The sequence below is a fragment of the Alligator sinensis genome, unplaced genomic scaffold, assembly GCF_000455745.1.
Source record: "Alligator sinensis unplaced genomic scaffold, ASM45574v1 scaffold240_1, whole genome shotgun sequence".
In the NCBI taxonomy this organism is placed as follows: Eukaryota; Metazoa; Chordata; order Crocodylia; family Alligatoridae; genus Alligator; species Alligator sinensis.
In genome coordinates this window covers 789673-810226 of record NW_005841902.1, presented here as the reverse complement: position 1 = coordinate 810226, position 20554 = coordinate 789673, and the positions used below count along the sequence as shown (strand labels likewise).

The window sequence follows — 20554 nt, the reverse complement described above, 5'->3', positions numbered from 1 at the left end:
ACCCTAGATTGTTTCCATTCACGCTAACCAGAAAATCTGAGCCAGATTCTATCTAAACTGTAACAGGGAAAGAGAATATTGGATTTTCTTGTCCTAAGGAGAGCAAAGGAATAGAGCTCTCTCTCCACATTGACCCATACAGTCCAACTAGTACAGTGGAACAAATACAGCTGGCTCAAATGGATTCTGATCTTAATTTGAGATAATATATTTAATTAATTACTGAATACACTCATAGGCCACATCCAGACAAGCATGGCCATGTGGTATATGGTGCCGCAGATGCATCTGCAGTGCCACATACTGCACATTCAGTTGTTCTCCACACTGCAAGGGAGCAGTGCAGAGGGTTTTGGTTTTTTTTGACCTCTGGATATACAGGGGGTTCAATAAAACCCATGGAGAAACAAGCAGAATGGCACATGTGGCCACATTTTGTGGAATAAATGTGGAGCCGCACTCCACTACTGGCCAGGCTCAGTGCGGTGGGATTGCTGCTGCTGCAGCCCCAGGAGGTCCCCAGGACCTCAGGTAAGGCTGCTGGGACCAGCTCAGTGCTGCCCCCAGCCTCCCCTACCCCACCCGGTGTAACTTGCCATGTGCCAGCATACACATGGCACAGGCATGCCCTGGGGACAGCTATTGGTGGCACAAGGTGGGCTGCTGCTAGTTGTCCCCAGATAACCAAATGGCCACGGACATCTGGATGCATCCAAATAGGTTATCTGCTAATTACAGACTAGTTACATAATTAGATTCTTTATAGCTGTCAGAAGCATATAATGATGTTGACTAATTTTTCATATGTCATGAATAGAGGCTGCATTAGTTTGGTTGCAGCTTTATCAGTCTGCAAATGACACGGGCATATACTGTGTTTTCATCAGACCAGGACAGCACAGCATCTGCATTTTCTTTGGCCTCTGGCAGATGTGACACTTAAGACATGATTTATCAATTAAAATGAAGTGACCCAGCCAGACTTTCATGCAATTAATGGCATGCTAAATGCAGAATAAGCCACAAAATTATTCTATAAAATGTGTAATAATTTGAGGCTGTTATCCATTGCATCTTAAACTGAATGATTGGCTAATGTGCTGGGACCACACCAGAGGGTGAAACTTGCTCCCGTTTAGTCCTGGGGCTGTGATCACCAATCAGCTGATGGGTGGGTCCAGCCATGGGACTGCGCTGGAGTCTTAAACCAGCTCTAGTGTGGTTCCAGGGCTGAGACCACCAACCAGCTCCTGGGCAGTTCTTGCTGTGAGACAGCACCTGAGTGTCAAACTTGCTGTGGTGTGGTCCCAAGCCTGGGACCACTCATCAGCTGATTGATGGTCCCAGTTGCAGGACTGCATTGGAGTCTTCAGAAGTCTTCCCTCAGTCCTGGGGTTGAGATCCACTGATTTGGCAGTCTTATCCTGGGATCACACAGGCTCACTGCGCACCTGGTTTTCTACTTGCTGGTGCAGGGAGAGCCTGGGATCTTGATCCTGGTCTCCCCCTGCACTAGCAAGTAGGGCATGATTTGAGTCTGATCCTTGATCTCAAAGTTGCACATCCCATCATGCATTGTGTGGCATGGTTAGAGGCATGATTGTTGGGATCAGGAATCAAATCTCATCATGCCTTAAAATGAATGTTAGTGGCCTTGGTGTCAGAGTGGGACTTATTAGTGGACAGCTTGGCTGAGCTGCATCCTACATAAAATGATGTTAGTGGCTTGATGAAGTAGGCTTAAGGATATGGTAGAATTGTTCCTGTTACTAAGGTAGGACTTTTAGCTCACTGGACTGTGTCTGTAATATTTCAGATGTGATATGGAAAGCATGGTGAATCTCATGTTATAAAATTAATGGCTGGTAAATTCAGAACCAATATGAAGAAATACTTCTTTATGTAGCATGTAGGTTACCTGTGAAATCCACTGCTGCAGCTTGTCATGGAGCACCAATGGCTGGATATTACTTAGGGTTGGATAATTTTATGAACAGTAACATTTATAGTTATATAGATTATTATAAGGTTAACCAAATGTTGTGCTTCAGGGAGCAAACAGATTATTGTGGAGATCTGGAAGGCCTGGCTCACAAGTAAAGATTTGCAAAATTTGGTTGGGATGGTGGTGATTTTTTTCTTACCCTCCCTGGCCACTACCAGAGGTGGCATATTAGACTTGATACAGATATTTTTACTAGAGTTAATTAGTGGTTAGATATTGGAGAGTGAAGTGTACTTATCTTTATTTCATGAAATACAGGTTGTGAAAATCTTCTGTTCCATCATGTGTTTATTGGAGTGTTGGTTTATGTTTGGATTGTCTCTCTGAGAAGGAGCAGCAAGATGGTTAAAAGTAAATATGGTTTCCTAAAATTACTTTTAATACAGTTGAAAGATTTTTGTCTTCAGGGCTGGCACCAAGACCTCACTTAATTATGTAATGCAAAATACTCCTTTAAATAATAGCCAGAGGCAGTAAAAAAAATTAAGAAGGAAGTGTACCTGATTAAAAAATCTAATATGGTGGCAATTCTGAACAAATGGGATCGGGGAGCTGAAGTATAATTTAAATAAAAGAAGAAATAATGAGGTGGTTAGAAAACAAGTAATCGTAATCTTCTCCCATGATTACATTATATTATCAAAGAAATGCTTGGAGGTTGATAATGGCCGTTAAGAATAAGGTTGGAAGGAGAGTGGTCTATAGGAAGATGGCGCTAGGCTAAGAATCAGGAAACCATGGATGTTTTTTCTAGTTCTGCCTTTGTCTTACTGTGTAACTTTGGTAAGTCACTTCACCTTTCTGTGTACCCATTTCCCTCCACACTTTCCTAGTCTCAACTACTCAGTGTGAACTCTTTGAGAAAAGGAGTCCTTCAATATGTGTTGTACGGCACATGGAATAACGAAGGCCATATTTTGCTTGAAGCCTGTGGAAGATTCTGAAATACAAATATAATAATAATAATAACAACAACATAGTGTTGTTGTTGCTTATATTAAGGATCAGCTTTATAAAAGAGCTCAGTACCTAACAACTCTTATTTAGACAGCTAAATAACTGGCCAGATTTTACAAAGTTTTCTGAATTCTTCCATAGAGAATGTTGAAGTCTTTGTGTCACCTTTGGAGGATGGGAACAACAGGAACTACTGGACATCATACGCTTGTTTTTGTTTATATGCCTAAGGGGGAGTTAACAATCTGGCCTTGACTGTGGAAAATGAGCTTCTTTGAAAGTCTGGTTCTAAATTTAAGAGTAGAGAGCTTAGCAATTGATTTGAATGCTGACAGTAAAAATGTTAATGACTGCATTGACAGGAGTATCATATGCAAGTCCTGGGAAGAAATGTTTCCATTCATCTTTGGTGAGGCCTTACTTGGAGTCCTGTGTCCCACTTTGGACACCACACTTCAAGAAAGATAGAGACAAGTTGGAAAGAGTCCAGAGGAGAGCAGCAAAACCACTTAGAGGTTTAGAAAACAAGATATATGAAAAAAGTTTGGAAGAATTGGGATCATTCTGTCACCAGAAGATGGAGAGGGATTAGGTAACAGCTTTTAAATACAAAACAGGTTGTTGTAAATAGGATGTTGATAAATCATTTGAAAAAAAATAATGGACTTAAGTAGTGACAATGGAAATTTAGGTTGGATATCAGGAAGACCTTTCTAGCTATGAAGATGGTGAAACATCTAGATTACTAGAGAGGTTATGGAATCCCCCTTATTGAAAGTTTTTAAATGCAGGTTAAACAGACATTTTTCTGGGCTGGTTTACATAGGGATGATCCTGTCATGAGCAGAGGGTGCATAGATAACTTTCTGTTGTTCTTTTTGGCTTCATTTTTTATGATTTTATGGTTCTAATAAACATGTGGGGATTCACACTACTTCTAGAATTACTGTTCTGGCTGCAGTGATGCTATCCTATATGAAGAGGGCTGACAAAAATCAATGATGTACAGTTTAATTGCTTTTGTTTCTGTTGATATTAAAACTGCATGAAGGAGGTTGTGCATCTGTTGTGAGGAATCCTTGGTCAGTCTTTCTTGACTGCTTTTTTCTTTTTGCAGAAAGGAATAAGGTAATGGGAATTTATAAAGGACTAAGCGCTATCAAATATGATTTTATTTTGTTAAGTTTTGATCAAATACAACATTTGAACATATTTATTTTAATATAACTTATCTTGTTGCTGTTAAAAATGCTTATGTTCCTTGTTGGTTCAGGGTCGTATTTAGGAAGTTTCAGACTGAATATTAGTCACATTTATATGCCCTCCCCAGAAGAGGCTTAAAAGATTTTTGAGGAATGTAGACCTGGGATCATAGTAGTCAGAATTTAAACATATATATCTACAGACTGGGGAATGACTGCCTAGGCTGCAGTACTGCAGAGAAGGACCAGGGGTTACATAAGCTGAATATGAGCCAACAGTGTGCTCTTGTTACAAAAAAAGGTCAATAGTATACTAGGTTGTATTAACAGAAGCATCACTTGAAAATTAAGGGAAGTGATTCTTCCTCTCTGTTCAGCACTGGTGAGGCCTCTTCTGAAGCCGTGTCTAGCTTTGGACCCCACACATCAAGAAAGATGTAAACAGATTGGAGAGCAACACAAATGATTAGAAGCCTGAGAAGTATGATTTCTGAGGAAAGGCTAAAAGAGCTAAGGTTATTTAGTTTGGAAAAGAAAAGACATGGGGGGTGGGAGGGAGGATTTGAATATAGTCCTAAAATACCCGAAGGACAGTTATAGAGAGGATGGACATGAGCTTTTCTTTATGGCCGTAGGGGACAGCACTAGGAGCAATGACCTGAAGCTGCAGCAGAGGAAATTTAGGTTGGAGATTAGGTGAAACTTTCTGACAACGAGCGTGGCCAAACATTGGAACAGATTACCTAGAAAAGTTGTGGAATCTTCATCCCTGGACATTTTCAAGAGCAGGTTGGACAGACCCTTGGCTGGGATGGTTTAGTCATGAATGATCCTGCCTTGAGCAGAAGACCTTGTGAGGTCCCTTCCAGCCCTACTTTCCTATGATTATTTGATGCATGTTAACTTAGCTCTTACTGGGCATGTCTACATGTGCACTTTAATGTGCAGTAGCTTATTTTACTGTGCATTAAAGCGTCACATAAAAACCGTGCATTATGCTAATGCTCAGTAAAATAGGTGACTGCGCATTATACATCACTTATAGACTGTGCACATTTGTTATTGTGCATTAAGGCATTTGTTTAGTATCTCACATTGGAGATACTAAATTTAATGCGTATTAGGAAAATTGCTGTAATGCACGTGTAGAAGTGTCCATTGTGGACACTACCAGATATTTCATGGGAATGTTGCCCTGTTGTGGACCATTATAGAATTAATAGCCCATAAAATAAGTTTTTTCTCGTTAATACCAGAAAGGCAACAGTTGGTTTACAAATGTTGGATGTTTGCTTGTTTTATTCCATGTAATGTAACTATGGATGTGTTCAGTATCTAAATAAATGTGGTCTTTTTCTGAATCTTGCTTAGTTCTTAGGTTCAGTTGTGCCTTGCAGCAGCAAGTTCTACAGGCTAAGTATGAAAAGAAAAGTGAACCCTATCCTTTTATCAATTTAAATTTATTGCCTTTTGGTTTTATTTGTTGTTGCCAAGTTTTTGCATTATGAGGAAGGATTTACCATCTTTTTATTGTTCATTGTTTTGGCTATTTTTCTGTTGTTCATCTTAATGGTTCTAATCATTTCAACTTTTTTCATCATGACTGAGACTTCTGTATGCTACTACAATGCAAAAAAATCAAGAAAACTATTAGATGTCTTCCATTCCTCTCTCTTCATATTTGTGGTCAACTCTTCACTTGCTCTATTTCTGTTGATCCTTTCTTTGTGATAATGTGTCCAGAAGAAGATATGGCATTGCAAATCAAGCTAGCCTACTGATTTATGTTATGACATTATATTTTTAGTGTTATTTTGTAACACATTAGTTATGTATCCTTAATTTATGCATTGTTTTATTTGCTTTTTTGATCACTGCTGTATCTAAAATAAAGGTTTTCACTGAGATATACACACTTTTTCCTTTTCACTTCTCTATATCCCATGAGTAAGCAATATGGGGAAGAGGAAAGTGAAGAAAAAGGGAAAGGGGGTGGTCAGTTTTGCCTAATCCATAGACTAAAAGACCCCCTCTGCTCCTGCTGTCTCCATGCACTGGCTCCTGTGGCCAGGCACTGTGAGGCTGCTCCTGATACAGCCAAAACTCTGGGGCTTGCCCTTCCAGTACCCCCTCTAGGTTGGCACCTCTTTTACCACCCCTCTGGCCCCCAGTTACACTACCGAGTAATTCTGTAACATATGAAAACATATAAAAGCTGATTTATGATTAGCTGAAGCATCCAAAAAGCCTGATTATTTAGTTAATGAGAATACAATTATTCAATAGTGGTACAGTAAACAATTGTCATTATACTGCACCAGTATCCATCAGACAAAATGATTATGTCTATATCATATCAGTCACTGAATATTGCTATTTAACAATACATAGCCACAGGATTATTGTCTTTCTGCTTCATCTTAACATTTATTTCTCATATTTTTTCTTGATTTTTATTTGACTTCCAACACTATTCTCCTATTATTCTGCGCTGCCAATATTATCTGTTTAAAATGTCTTTGATATCTTTCATTCTCAAGTGAATGGTTACTATCTTACCAGTATAAAAGAAAGCTGTCATCCAGTGTTTTATCGTTCTTTATCCCATTGTCATCTTTTTTGTTAATACTACTCTTTTATAGGAAATTGAAAATAAAATTTCCTTCTCTTCTGATTATTTTTGCTCTCCCTTTGGCAAACATTGATTTATTTTCTCTGTATTTCAGAAGGAGCTAAAATTAACATGACTGTTTTTAACAAACAGAATGATAACTTCAATGGATGTAGTGCTTGTTCATGTCAAAATGTTTTTGTTTGTGTGTTTATATCATTATTAAGTTTTCACTACTAGAAAAGTGTTTCTCCAATAACTGCTGCAGTCAGAAGAGAGAGCATAACAAAATATTGTCTTTGTACTGCTTCATTTTAGAAGTAAACATATTTTTCATTTTCTGGGTAATGAAACAGAATATATTTTAAAATAAATCTTTGAAAAAGAGAACATTTCCTGCCAGTATATTGCTAGGAGAGGTCAAATAAGTATGGTTTTTAATTAAAATTAATAAAGATTAGGTACCTGGAGTGAATGTCTGGGCCGATTTAATACGACGAGAACTTCGCCATTGACTTCATTGTAGCTGAATCTTTACTCCTAATGTGAGTTCCTGTGCTACAAGATTTGGAGAAAGAAAAACAACCAAACAGCATTCATCTGTAGAGAGAGGTAGTTAGCCATATTGGTTTGAAGATGGGTAGTCTACTAGATGCCACACTGCCCTGACTTCTAACTCATTCAGAAAAGCATACACAAAGGCATATAGACTAATTCCAGGTGCCATGCTGCCCTGCCATCTGCATTGATATGTGTTAAGGTTGCATATAGTTGGATTTCCAACACCACAAAAAATTAGTATAAATCTCATCAATAGGAATTTATCTTTGGGATGCTGGTACTTGATGAAGCCTCTGTCCAGCAAAGCACATAATCACATGCTTAATTTCAAGGGCATGAGTAAACCATTGACTTCAGTGGAATGATTCACTGATTTGGCTTCGGTTCCTTGTTGGAGTTGACCTATAGGCAGAGTAATGCTGCTGCTGTTATCATCCAGCACTTCAATTGTAGGTGAACAGTAAGGCAAGGGACAGACATTCAAAAATTCTGAACCTGAATTGATTCAATCTTTGCAGATTAGTCTGCCTGCCTAGGTTGAACCAGTATGCAACTGCACAGACATTCTCTCTGGACTGAGGAAATTCAGGCACATGCCTGCAGTGGCTCAGGTTAGAAGCCGGGGGGGGGGGGGCGTTAGAGCAGCCCTCCCTTCCTTTTCACAGTGCTGAGCTGGGGGCAGGGGGTGGCATGGCCAGGCCCCAACCCGATGCTCTAATTAGGGAGGGCTGTAAACCTCCATCCTGCCTGCACCATCCCAGGCTTTCTCCTGCTCACTGCTCAAGGGATGGGAGTGTTATCAGACCTCAGGCCCCGGCTAGCACTTTGAGGCAAAGGTTGGGCGGGGAGAGGGGATGTGCAGTGCATGCATCTGTTGATGATACTGAGCTTTGCAATCTCCTTCTCCCTGCCTCTTCAGGTCTGCAAACCTGATAGATGAGGGAGCCAAGAAGGGGCTGATAACAGTGTTTATTAGCCCATTAACAAAACAAAAGCCTCTCTCATTAGGTCAAGCTCTTCTTAAATAGCTTTTTCCAGGGAAGAAATGGAGGGACATTACCAGCTGACCTGTTGATTAGTTCCAAAAACCCATAAGCAGACACTGTTCTGTATGCCTGTCCCAGTGAAACTGGAGACACACGTTCACAGGCACCTCTCAGCATTAGCTAACATACCACATGCCTAGGGTGGTGTCCGTGCTGTGGGAGATGGGAGGGAGGGGGGAATATCTGCTTGAGCATCAAGGGGGGAGGGGAAGGGGGAAGCAAGGTAGACCCTGCTGTGCCTGTAGCCTCTGCTGGAGCTGTGGCTAGGAATCAGATGGGTGAGGCCCACCCTGTTCTCTGGAGCAGAGATCCCAGCCCAGGCCAGGGCTACAAAGCATCTGGGATGCTGGGGGCCAGGAAGGGGTCTGGGGAAGACATTGCATAAACCAGTTTGACCCAGATCAGCTAAGTCTGATACTACATTCAACCAGGTTTATCTTAAACCAGGTTCAATCATTTTGAAACTGGTTTATGTACACTGAATTTATGTTCTGTTATAGGTTTAAACCAGTTTCTGATCACTTAAACTGTGTAATGTCTGTCCCTAGCCTAAAGGTCTGCAGTCAGACAGGATTCAAGGAATTAATAAAACATGTAAAGCCAATCAAAATGCATCTACCATTTTGGTTTTTTTAAGACTATTTACTTGCACATTCCATAATATCAGTGGCATTTCTGCTATTGACTTCAGTGGAAGAGAAAAACCCGCTAGAGCTACAGATAAAAATTGATACATATTAAGGAAACCACCATGTTATGCATCATGTACAGAATCTAACATAATGGGGCTGGGATTACTGGGTGCTGTTATGATCTTTGCAAATAGAAAACAACAAGAATTAGAAGCAACCATCTAGGCCTGCTGTCATGTTTCTTTCTTCTCTAGGTCAACTCCCAGTAGTACAACAATAAGTATTTTATATTCAGCTAGTTTTCTCAGTTTTCAAAACATTTTGGTATTTGACCTTTTTGTTTGCTCTTTGAATCAGCCATTACTCATTCTATTTCACATTCTTCTTTAGGTGATGTATACTATTTTAAAGACAAAAAACTTAATCCATATTTAGGCATTGGTATAAATGTAGCTTAATTTTCAAAGGCACTCCTCCAGTTGAATTCAGTGTAGGCTCAGGATAAGGGCTGAATAGGTATGTGTCTAGGGTGGTATAGGAACAGTGAATTCTGCCTCCTTTGTACAGGATTAGACTAGATGACCCTCAAAGTCCCTTTCAAGTCTGTGATGCTAAGATTCTTCTCAGGGTCAGTGAAATATTCCTTCTTCGATGACTAGAATTGTACTGCCTAGGTAAGAACTTGCACATATCTTGTGGTTTGTGGAGAATATTCCTTTGCCGCCTTTGATGAGGAGAGAGACTGTATGCTTCTTCTATATTTGCATGAAAGACATTGACAGCTCTGAGGGAATGCCTCCCATGTCTCTTTTAGCTATAATACTCTTCTGAAAAGCATTGTTGTGTTGATAGAAAAATTTCATTTAAAGCTAAAACAAATGCATGCAAAAGAAATTGGAAAAAAAGTGAGCCAGCAATCTAATGGTTAAAGCAAAAGCACTGAACAGAATTGTCTTTTTTGCAATAAGGACTGTGCGAAATGACTAGTATTTGCTTTGGATTTGGACGATTCAGGGGACAGTGATTTGATTTGGTGATTCGAATCACTTTCCCGACTTGATTCAGCCAAATCAGATTTGGAGATTCACCTACCACTGAATCAGCCAAATCTCCAAATTGAACAAGCTCCATCCCCTGTCTGCTCTCCCAGCCCCATCAATGGCTGCCCCACCCTGAACTCACTGTCTCCTGCCAGGCAGGGGGGGTGCGATCCCTGCTGCCTGCTACTACCCCACACTGCATTGGGGGCTCTGCCATGAGCCCCCAGAGGCCCTGATGGCTGCTGCAGCAGCCAGTGAGTGCAGGGCTTTTTTTTTTTTTTTTTTTTAAGTGCCAGAATGCTAGGGCCGGGTGAGGCAGCCATTGACGGGGCTGGGAGAGTGGGTGAGGGTTGGTGGGGCACTCAGGGGGGCTGGGGGAGCAGGCAGGGGATGGGTTCCCGCAATGATCCCCTTTCCCCTTGTAAACCTCCCATGTCTTTCCCCCCGGGCATCATGTGCATGGGCTCTTCTCGCCGTGGCTCTTCAGGCTGAACAGCTTGATTGTTGGGGTGACTTAGGTCGGTTCCCCAGGGGCCTTGTCTGCCATGTCTTTGATGATTATAATCAGGAGGAAGATGTTTGGTCCCACCTCCCTGGGTGCCTTCCCTTGGTCGTTCCCTCTGTTCCTCCTTTATGGGGCTCCACCTCCCCTACACCTCGCCTAATGTCAACTGCAATGTTGTCACCTGTGTCGTCGAGGTTGATGTTCTGAACCTTCATAGCGCTCAGTCTCTAGGGATCTTATGGCCGCAGACTAGTGATGATGTTTCTATGCTGAGCGTCTCCTATGGCCCCCACCTTTCTCTCTGCCTATACGACGTCTGGCTTCAACATCATTACATTCCCCAGCATGTCACCTCTCCCCTGGGTTTGGTACCTGTCTGCTGACAGTCATGTCCAGATCCCGCTGCTGTTGGGTCCTGCTGGGCTCCAGTCATCACTGCCGCCTTCTTCGGTCCACATCGACCCTGTAATTAGATCCTTGGGCCCTCTCTGGCCCTGCGTTCTTGTGGTGACCCCTTTCTGGGGTACCCACCAGTCCCATTGCTGGGACCGCTCATGAGTTCTGGCCCCTCCGGGCCAGTTGGGGACTCCACTTCTGGTCCCCCTGGCCTGACTTCTGCCGGGTCTTTTATCCTGGCCCCGGACATCTGGCCAACCAATCAGCCCTGACACGCTTTTATAAAGTGTGCTCATGTAGACGTGGGAACCGTTCCTGGCTCCTTGCTGCTCAGCCATTCTTTTTTCTGTTGATCTTCTGCCATAGCAGCTCTGCCCACTGCGGTTTCACTTCTGCCGTGTTTGGCTTCCGGCGCGGCATCCTGCCACATCCACATCTCTTCTGGTAAGTCTTTTCCAGACCCCTCCTGCAGCCCCCACCCCTCGCTCCCTACTTACCGGCATGGAGTCCTGGTCCAGCTCCCTGCGGCAGCAAGCAGGGACTGCCCGAATCTCTGAATCTTCTCTGAACCTTTTCCAAATCAATTCGGAGGCTTTGAATCAATTCGGACCTTTTAATTGGTCTCCCGATTTGATTCAGATTCAGAGATTTGGCCACCAAATTGGGCTGAATCTCCTCTGAATCAAATCAGCAACCAAAGCTTTGCAGAGCCTGATAACACAGATATATCTCATTCCTGCAGGTTGCTGAGGGCTTCTTGCAAGATATTGAGGTACCAGTCTTCCACTCTATGGGAGACATTTTGGCTCTGTTTAAGACAATAGTGCAAAATGGCCACTGAGTTCAGTGGAGCTAGGTTTTTCTTGCAAAACTGAGCTTTGCTTATGTTAGATTACCTTACCCCCTCACCCCCCAGAGGACAGGACTGGTTCAGTTCTTGGTATTTCCTGGTATATGTTGTGTTCACTCAGACTCCATTCTACCATGGAATAGTTGTATTTACTTGAAGATAACCGTGCCTTTGACTAGATATTGACATAATTTCAGACCTTAGCATTTGCTGATGCTATGCAGTGGGCTGCTCATGCTAAAACCACATGCAACAGACCTTATCAGCAAATCCCTATTCAATGATGAAAATAAAGCAGAAATCAAAACACACCCATTAATCAAAGAACTCATTCAATTCAGGGACATGGCGTCCTTCTCTCTCAACTGAAACTTTAACTGCCAGAGAGAAAAGAAAAGCTGTGGAGTTACAGAATGCTACAGAGATTATTTTTTTTACAAGTAAAATTATTAAGATAAGAAGCAATATGGGTAGTTTGTCAAATAAAGATGACAATTTTGATTAAACTTAAGGACCACAATAACTGTTTCCAGATTGTTAGACTGTCAAACAGAGCTAGTGTTTAAAATGGAACTTGCATAAAGCCTATATGTTGACTGATTCAAAGTAAGATAACAAAGTAAAATAGCAAAAATTAGCCTTAGGTAAAAATAAATGCTTAGGTAAAATGATAAGGTTACTATACTTGTTTAAAAACAAAATGTTACAGGAGGTGCAAAAATCCATCAGTCCGTCAAAAGGAAATAAAACAGACAGACTTTCTTTCAGTAAATATAATACATAGATGCCATAATTTCCAAGGTGTCATATGCCCCAGGGGTTTGGTGGTAGCATTTCAGAGATGGATTAAATAATTTTTTTTATTTGGGTTGAGCACAATGTAGAAACCAGACAGATTTTATTAAATATTGCCCTAAAAGAAAGTCCACTGAGGGCTTGTAGTCTCCACAGTATAATCAGAATTCCATATATTTTGCGGCATGCTGAACCAAAGTTTTTTTAATCAAGATCACCGATCCATCAGATTTCTGAGGCAAATTCCAATTTTTGTGGGATTATAAACATACTTAAATTTTATTAAATTAAATCATTAAAAAGGTCTTTATGCAACACCATATAATAAATGGAAAAATAGCCATACTTATAAAACACAGCCATACTATACTAATATTCCTTTTAATATTTAATTCAATAAAGCATTTTGGTTGTGTAGGTTTTCTTGTTTACTTTAGGCTACTGGTGCTGAAATTTCATTTTCTCACAGCATTGTGTATTAACATTACAGATCTATTGCAGCATTGCAGTCATTTGAGAAGGTAGAAGTGCTTCAAAGCTTGTAGAGTTGTGATACCAGTTTGGACTTCTTGGAGGTGGGAGATGAAGGATCTTGTTACTCGAAGGTTTTGGCAACCTTTGTGTGGACATCTGGTTGTTTGGGGCATTGTTTTTACTCCATTCCTGCCAGATCTTGCGTGGGATCCATTTGTCTTTTCTTTGACAGAAGTATACACAGGATATTAACTATTTACTTGCCTTGAGAACAAATTCAAAAATTTGCTTGCAGTTTTGCTCTTTGAAATGTCTACCGCCATAAGGCTAAATATACAGAATACAAAGATCGTGCCTCTGGCAATTTGTATCTGCTCAAGCTGCTTACATTTATTAGAGGTGCTGTGTTCTCCACATTCAATGAGAGGCACTTGCTTGAGCCAGAATAAGCAATTGGTTGGAAAATTTGCAGAGAAGGACTAGATGCTGCAAACTGCCTTGCTATTTGTCAACTCTCAGTGTGACACATAGTTTGGAAATGAGATGTGTCACTTTAAGATGTGCTCATGCTTGCTTTGACTCAGTTGTGAGAGGCTTCCACTCACTACTGCATCAAAGCATTTTTAATGCAGGAGTGGGCAGATTTTAAAGTTATAGTGTCTTGACTCAGGCAGACTCTGCGCCTCTGTCATAATTCTGAATGCTGCATTTAATACTTTTGTCCAATATCTTCAATAAATCTCTAAATGGATTCCCTAAGTTCTAAGGCCTGGTCTCAGGAAAGCTGGCAACAAGATGAGGTTGTATCTGAAAGGAAAGTAAGGCTCTGATCCTTCATGTTGGGAATATGAACATTTTAGAGAAGTAGTGTTAAATTATATGTGAAATTCTAACTCTACTGATATAAATACAAGTTTTACCATTTAGTTTGGTGGGTCCAGGATTTTACCCTAATAAAGAAATACCCTTACCTATGCCCCTTATAATAATCTGCATTAAAAATATTAAAGATGAAAATACTTTTCATAGTTTGGGTTTGCATACACTTTGCATTCATCTCAGATTGGACAATAAAATAGACAAATTTTGTTTTCCCTTCTTAAATATTCTCTAAATTTTAAAACATCTTAATTCATTTCTAGATGGAATTGTGTGCCCATCAAAAGATAGGATCATGGCCTCTGGGGACAGGTTATCATCACGTACCACATACATGCTTAGAAGCTTAAAGACACTGCTTTCACAGTAAAATATTTCTTTTTGTATTAACAGTTCTAATCCTTTAACAGTCACTTAAGATAGTTGCATAGTTTTATGAATATTAGTAACGTGAATAATTGATTCAGTACACAGAGTACTTTATTTAACACATTTATTTCTTTTATGGGTATATTTTATATTTGTGGTTGCACTAGAAGTTTAGTATGTAAACAAAAATACAATTCCTCTGAGAGGTATTCAAATAAAAGGCTCTAGTGCATTTTATTACATATTTGGTTTGGAATACAGTTTTACTTTAAAAAATATTGGCCCAAATTCTCAGCTGCTTTGAACTGGCATGGGTCCATTTCTTAAGTGGTCTCTTAGCAATACATTTTCAATACATTACACACATTTTTAGTCAAAGAACTCTATTTAAAGTAAATGGAAATGAAGTCTCGGTGGTGCTTTTAAAAATAGCAATTTAGTTTATATTACTTATCAGAACTGTGTTTTATTACCTGGTTGGTAGTTTTCTGTACCATCTAGGGGAAGATCAGAGCCAATATCCGGTTCTAATATCTGCTTTCCCAGACTTCATGCTTACTTAAAAGGGAACTAGCATTTCATAAAATTTTCTAAAGTTTCCACAGGTTGATCTAGGAGACGATCCCTCCCTTTTCCTGAGTGCAAAGTAGAAATATAATGCAATCCTCACTTTTTTTAGGTTGCCTGGAAGCATAATATTGATTCAAAGAATAATTTTGTTGTAAGGTATTCCACGAACTGTTACTAAAATGTTGCATTGTTCCCTTCTAGCTAAGTAACTTGAAGCAAGTCACATTTGTGGATGTTTCAGCGAACAAGTTCCCATCTATTCCCATTTGTGTGCTCCGCATGTCAAGTTTGCTGTGGTTGGATATGAGCAGCAACAACTTGAAAGATCTCCCACAAGATATAGACAGGTAATCTTTTTTTCCACTGTCATTCACAGATAAAACCAGGAACAAGAAATGTTGTGGAGAAAGAAACACAACATTTAAATGTCCCTTGCTGAAAGATATTATAGAAAAAATGTCCAATCAGAAAATGTCCCTTACTGAAATATATTATAGGAAAGAAACCTTTCATTTATTCAATTTTCTGGCACCTGTGCAGTTAGCATGTTGTACTTCCTGCCTTATATATGAGCAGTATGACATCACACTTACATAATGCTCCATTCACGTTTTTCCTGGAACCAGTAACAGGGAGCTTATTACATGTATAGCAAAATTGCAACTAAGAAAGTATGCAGCCTCCCAGAAAGGAAGATAAAGGACAAGTCACAACAAATTTAAAATGGCTGAAAATCCTAATATCCATCAGTAGGGAAGCAGAAAAAAAATTGCAAGATCAAAAAAGAAAATCACAATCCTTTTCTCTCACCCCACAAACATAATAAATGCAATATAAAGGTGAGTGCCTCAGAAAATCATATTTTAAAAATATTGGTTAACTGCAAAAATTGTAAGTTGACAATTTCTATTGAAAGGTGTTAGCTAGCTGGAGAAAGAATTCATGTGTTATTGTCTGTTATCCTCAGGACAAAATGTACCCACTTTGAATTCTTGTAGCGTTAATACTTTATTTAGGCTTCACTAAAACAAATATATGTTGGCTACAATTTATAAAAAATAGTGATTATCCATTGAGCTGAGCAAAGACACCTCACAAACAGAACTCTACACCCAGAAAATGCATTAGTATTAGGAAGAGTGACCATATATCCCATTTTTGCCTGGGCAGTCCCCTTTTTAATACTTATCCCCGGTGTTCTGTCAGTTTGGGCAAATTTATGCGTTTGTTCTATCTGCTCCTCAAACTTTTTTTTTGTTCTGAATGTAGCATTGCCACCCGAACTTTTAAAATGATGAATACAGCCTCAGGAAAAAAACCCCAGGCAATTGAGTTAAAGGCATGGAGGTTGCTCTTTAAAAAGAAATGTTCCTTTCTTTTTCTTTGCTTTCTGGCTTCTGAACGTTTAGAATGCACTTGCTTCAATCTTGCTCCATAACGACAGAAATGGAAACTCCCTGCTTGTAGTAATGAAAACAGATATTTTGATGCAATCTTTTGATTCTAGCCTCTGAGGCTTTAAGAAAAACACCAAAAATGAGATTCATAATAAAAATCACAAAAACTGTAAATGTGCTGCATCATCGCTTATCAGCTCTTTTAGAACTCAAAGGAACATGAGCCTGCTATACAATAGAATCATATCACTGTTTTAGCAGTGGAACCAGCACACCTTCTAAGAGGAAAAAACCCTGGTTTTGACACTTTTTGCCCTATACATTCATTTCCAAATATTTACCCCAAATGCTTGTTGCATCAAGGAAAGGTCAGGGCAAAGGAAACAAAATAAAGGAAGGAACCTTTCCTCATCTATAAGATACTGGCATTTACAATAACTTCAATGGGATAATTTGAGAGAAACACATGAACTGGTTTTGCATGGGTGACTGGTGCCTCCTGAGTCTGGGGGGGCACCAGATTGCTGATGGGAGGGGGCACTTCCAGTGGCACTTCCGGTTTCACAGCTGGTGCTTCCAGGGGGTGTACCGCTAACCTCAGGGGGTGCACATGCACCATGTGTGCACCCCCTATGCATTGCCAGTGAAGTTTTGGTTTTTATTTTATTCCCCATAGTATTAATTATTAGTGAAAGCAACTGCATGGCTCAAACATATATATTTCACATGTATAAAATTGAGTGGGGCAAAATCATGAACTAGTGGGTCTTACTTTTATATTAGTTCCTGAGAGTGAAATGATTAGAAGAAAGTTTTACATGATGTTACCTTACATGGCATCATGTGCCCATACCCTCACTCCAAAAGTGCTGATTGACCATCTGTCTTGGGCACTCTTTTCAATTCTCTTCACAGGTATATTATTAACATTTCATCTCTGTTGTCAAACTATGCATGAAGCTTCCCACTGAAGTTAATGAAGAGTACTGTTTAAATATATGACAGTTAAAGGAAAATGGCTTATGTGAATATTTTCCTGCTATTTCTAGTAGATGATGGTAGGAGAAGATATTAGCAGGTGGTGTTTAAATAAGATACATGTGGCTAATAAAATATGTTTATAAAAATATATTGTTTTTGAACCATTTTCCTCTGTTATGCTTCTTTAGGCTAGATCAACTTCAGACACTTCTCCTGCACAGAAACAGGCTGACTTATCTTCCACATGCTTTGATCAATATGAAAAAACTCAGTATGCTGGTAGTCAGTGGTGAAGGGTTGGTTGAGATGCCCACAGCTATTTGTGAATCAACCACAGGTTTGAAGTAAGTAAAAGTGGGTGTATCTACACATGCAATTAGTGAGCCTCAATAAACTCTGGTGTAGTTTGTGCCAGAGTCAGCTGTTCCTGGGTGCAGCATCTTCACGTGCATCCAGGACCAAAGCAGTTTGAGCTGGCAGCAGGCAGCTGCCAGGCTGGCAGCAGGCTCAGGGGGTCAGCCCCAGGCTCTGGGTCATGGCATTGGGTGGCAGAGGGGCTGGCCAGGGCACAAAAGTGCCCAAAGAGTGGAGCTGTATGGCTAGGTGGCAGGCAAGGGTTTTCCCCTCTGCTGCCAGACAGAATTTACTCCTGGGTTAGTGTTTAAATGTGCATTTAGGCACAGTTATATTCAGCACCATAAGATAGTACTGTCCCTGACAGTACTGTCTTACAGTGGCGAAAATGAGTTTGCTACAGACTAATAGCATCGTACGTAGCCTATGACACTTCACACCTCAGCAAATTAGTGTATTGTGCAGTTAAGCGCATGTGTAGATGCACCCAGTCAAGGAGAAATAATCTGCTTTAAAAAATAAGAAGAAAAAAAGATAAATGTCTGTGGGTGATATTTCTATGATATTTCTCAAAAATGACTGCAGGTTTTTTTTTCCTTTTTATCTTTGTGCCAAATTCTGATTGTACTAACTAGAACCATCTTTTAAGGGCAGTGCTGCTGGTAAAGTAATTGTGGATTAAATGAATGTAAGACAGGGTGCACCTACATGTGCCATTAGTATGCAGCAATAAAATGTGGAGTTTATTGCTCCACAGTTTATTGTTCCTGGGAAGCTCCTGGGTGCATGGTTTATACGTGTTCACATTGAGCTGCATTGGAGCAGTCCCGGCTGGCAGAAGGCCCTGGGGGTTGGCTTGATAGCCTGGGGCTGCTCTGACCAGGCTCAATGTGCTGGAAAGGCCTGGCTGGGGTGTGAGGTGTTCAGTGTATGGTTAGGGTTAGGGTTAGCCAGCTGGGTCAGCATCTACATGTGTGCTGCTGTGCATAAAAAAACCTCTGCAGCTGGGTAACACTTGTCAATACAAGTACTACGCTGCTACACAATTTATTGGTTTCCTGTACCCTAATAGGGGTGCACATGTAGATGCTGAGATGTTTACTACGCAGTTCATTAGTCAACTGTGCAATAAATGTCTTGTGTAGACGTGTCCACAGGGTTCTTGATTTTTACCTACCACTGAGGCATGCTACTGTATGATGGTATATCTACATTGCACTGACAGCAGGTTGGGTAGTAATATTAGACTTATGTGAGTTTGGCAACCCATACGAAGCAAAGTAAATACTGACACAACTGCCCTCACTGGGTTCTGCGCGAAACAGCTATCCCTTTAGCAGAACCTGAATTAACTAGTTTTACAGCTATCTTGTAGATGTGTACATGAGCTGCAGACCTAGCAGCTTGACATACTCCTAATTACCTTGTATGCTCTGCCCTGGAGATTTTATTGTCTCACCAACACTTTCTTTTCAAGGTTGTGGTAAATTTAGTGATTGATTTTCTTCTTGCTGTTTTTGGCCCCTGGCAGACATTGCACTTAAGACGTGATGAAGTGATTAATCATGTCTTAAAGTGTAATGCAGCCACACGTTCAGGAAATTAATGGTCCAATAAAAAATAAACTCAGCCACAAAATTATTACACAAAAAATATGTAATAATTTTGTGGCTGGTTTCCATTGCACCTTAAAATGAACATGTGGCATGGGGACTGCACTGGGGATCAAATGTGCCCTGGTGCAGTACCTTCCCACTGATAGGGACAGCACGAGTGCCCTGGCTGGTTGACATTGGGCAGGGACTGATTAGGGACCACATGAGCCCTGGTGTAGTGCACATACTGCCCTCTGATCAGCTGATTGGTGGCCAGCTCCAGAGGCTTAGACTAACCTGGAGGGTCCCTGGAGCCAGCTGACAATCAACTGATTATTGGCCATCTTTGCCAGTGCAGAGAAACCCCAGGATCATGATTCTAGGTTCCCCCTGTACTGGCAGGTAGGGCACGATTGGGGTCTGATTCCCCAGTCCCCAAATTCTATGTTCTGCTATGCACGTGTAGCATGGCAGGAGATGCAGTTGGGATTATGTTTTAGATCCCATCACGCCTTTAACTGAACATTGCAACTGAACGCAAAAGCTCCCATGGCTCACCAAAATCATATGGGAACATCTCCTAGCTAAAGGGGAGGCATACACCCAATGGAAGGGAGGGGCCATCACCAGAGAAGACTATACCTTGGTTGCTTGGGGCTGCAGGGGGGCGGTCAGGAAGGCAAAGACGGAGATGGAACTGGGACTAGCTCCCTAGATTAAGGACAACAAGAAGTCCTTTTTTAAATATATAGGGGGCAAAAAGAAGGTACCTGGTAATGTGGGGCCTCTGCAAGACACGCTAGGAAATCTGGTTGTCGCACCAGATGACAAGGCTAACCTATTTAACGATTTCTTTGCCTCCATTTTCCTCAACAGGGACCAGATCAGCCCGTCTGCCAGGACCCCCTCAGGCCCCGGGGGAGGTACACCCAGGCCTAGGGTCAGTGACGACCTAGTCAGGGAACTTCTGGAGGGACTGGATGTATTTAAATCAGCAGGTCCTGACGACCTCCACCCCAGAGTGCTGAGGGAATTAGCAGAGGTCATTGTGGGACCCCTGGCACACTCGTGGTGCTCTGGTGTGGTGCCAGAGGACTGGAAAAGGGCCAATGTGGTTCCCATTTTCAAAAAAGGGAGGAAGGAGGACCCAGGGAACTATAGGCCAGTTAGTCTTACCTCGATCCTGGGTAAGCTTTTTGAGACAATTATCCTGGCGGATGTCCACAAGGGGCCAGCAGGGGAGGTTATGCTTAGGGGCAAACAACATGGGTTCATTAGAGGTAGGTCTTGTCAGACCAACCTGGTGGCCTTCTATGACCAGGTCACAAAATCCTT

At 41.0% G+C, this 20554-nt stretch overlaps 1 protein-coding gene across 2 annotated transcripts in view; it reads left to right on the top strand.

The window, feature by feature from the left end:
- The window catches only part of LRRC2 (leucine rich repeat containing 2), a 108938-nt gene that overhangs the window by 80715 nt on the left and 7669 nt on the right, over positions 1 to 20554 (top strand). For both annotated transcript variants that reach the window (XR_003092773.1, XM_006018443.3), the window contains exons 6-7: positions 15094 to 15239; positions 17459 to 17614. Coding sequence is in view for 1 of the 2 variants with exons in the window: in XM_006018443.3 (XP_006018505.1) it covers positions 15094 to 15239; positions 17459 to 17614 (302 nt within the window). In the remaining variant the exon portion in view is untranslated. The remainder of the gene's footprint in view (positions 1 to 15093; positions 15240 to 17458; positions 17615 to 20554) is intronic.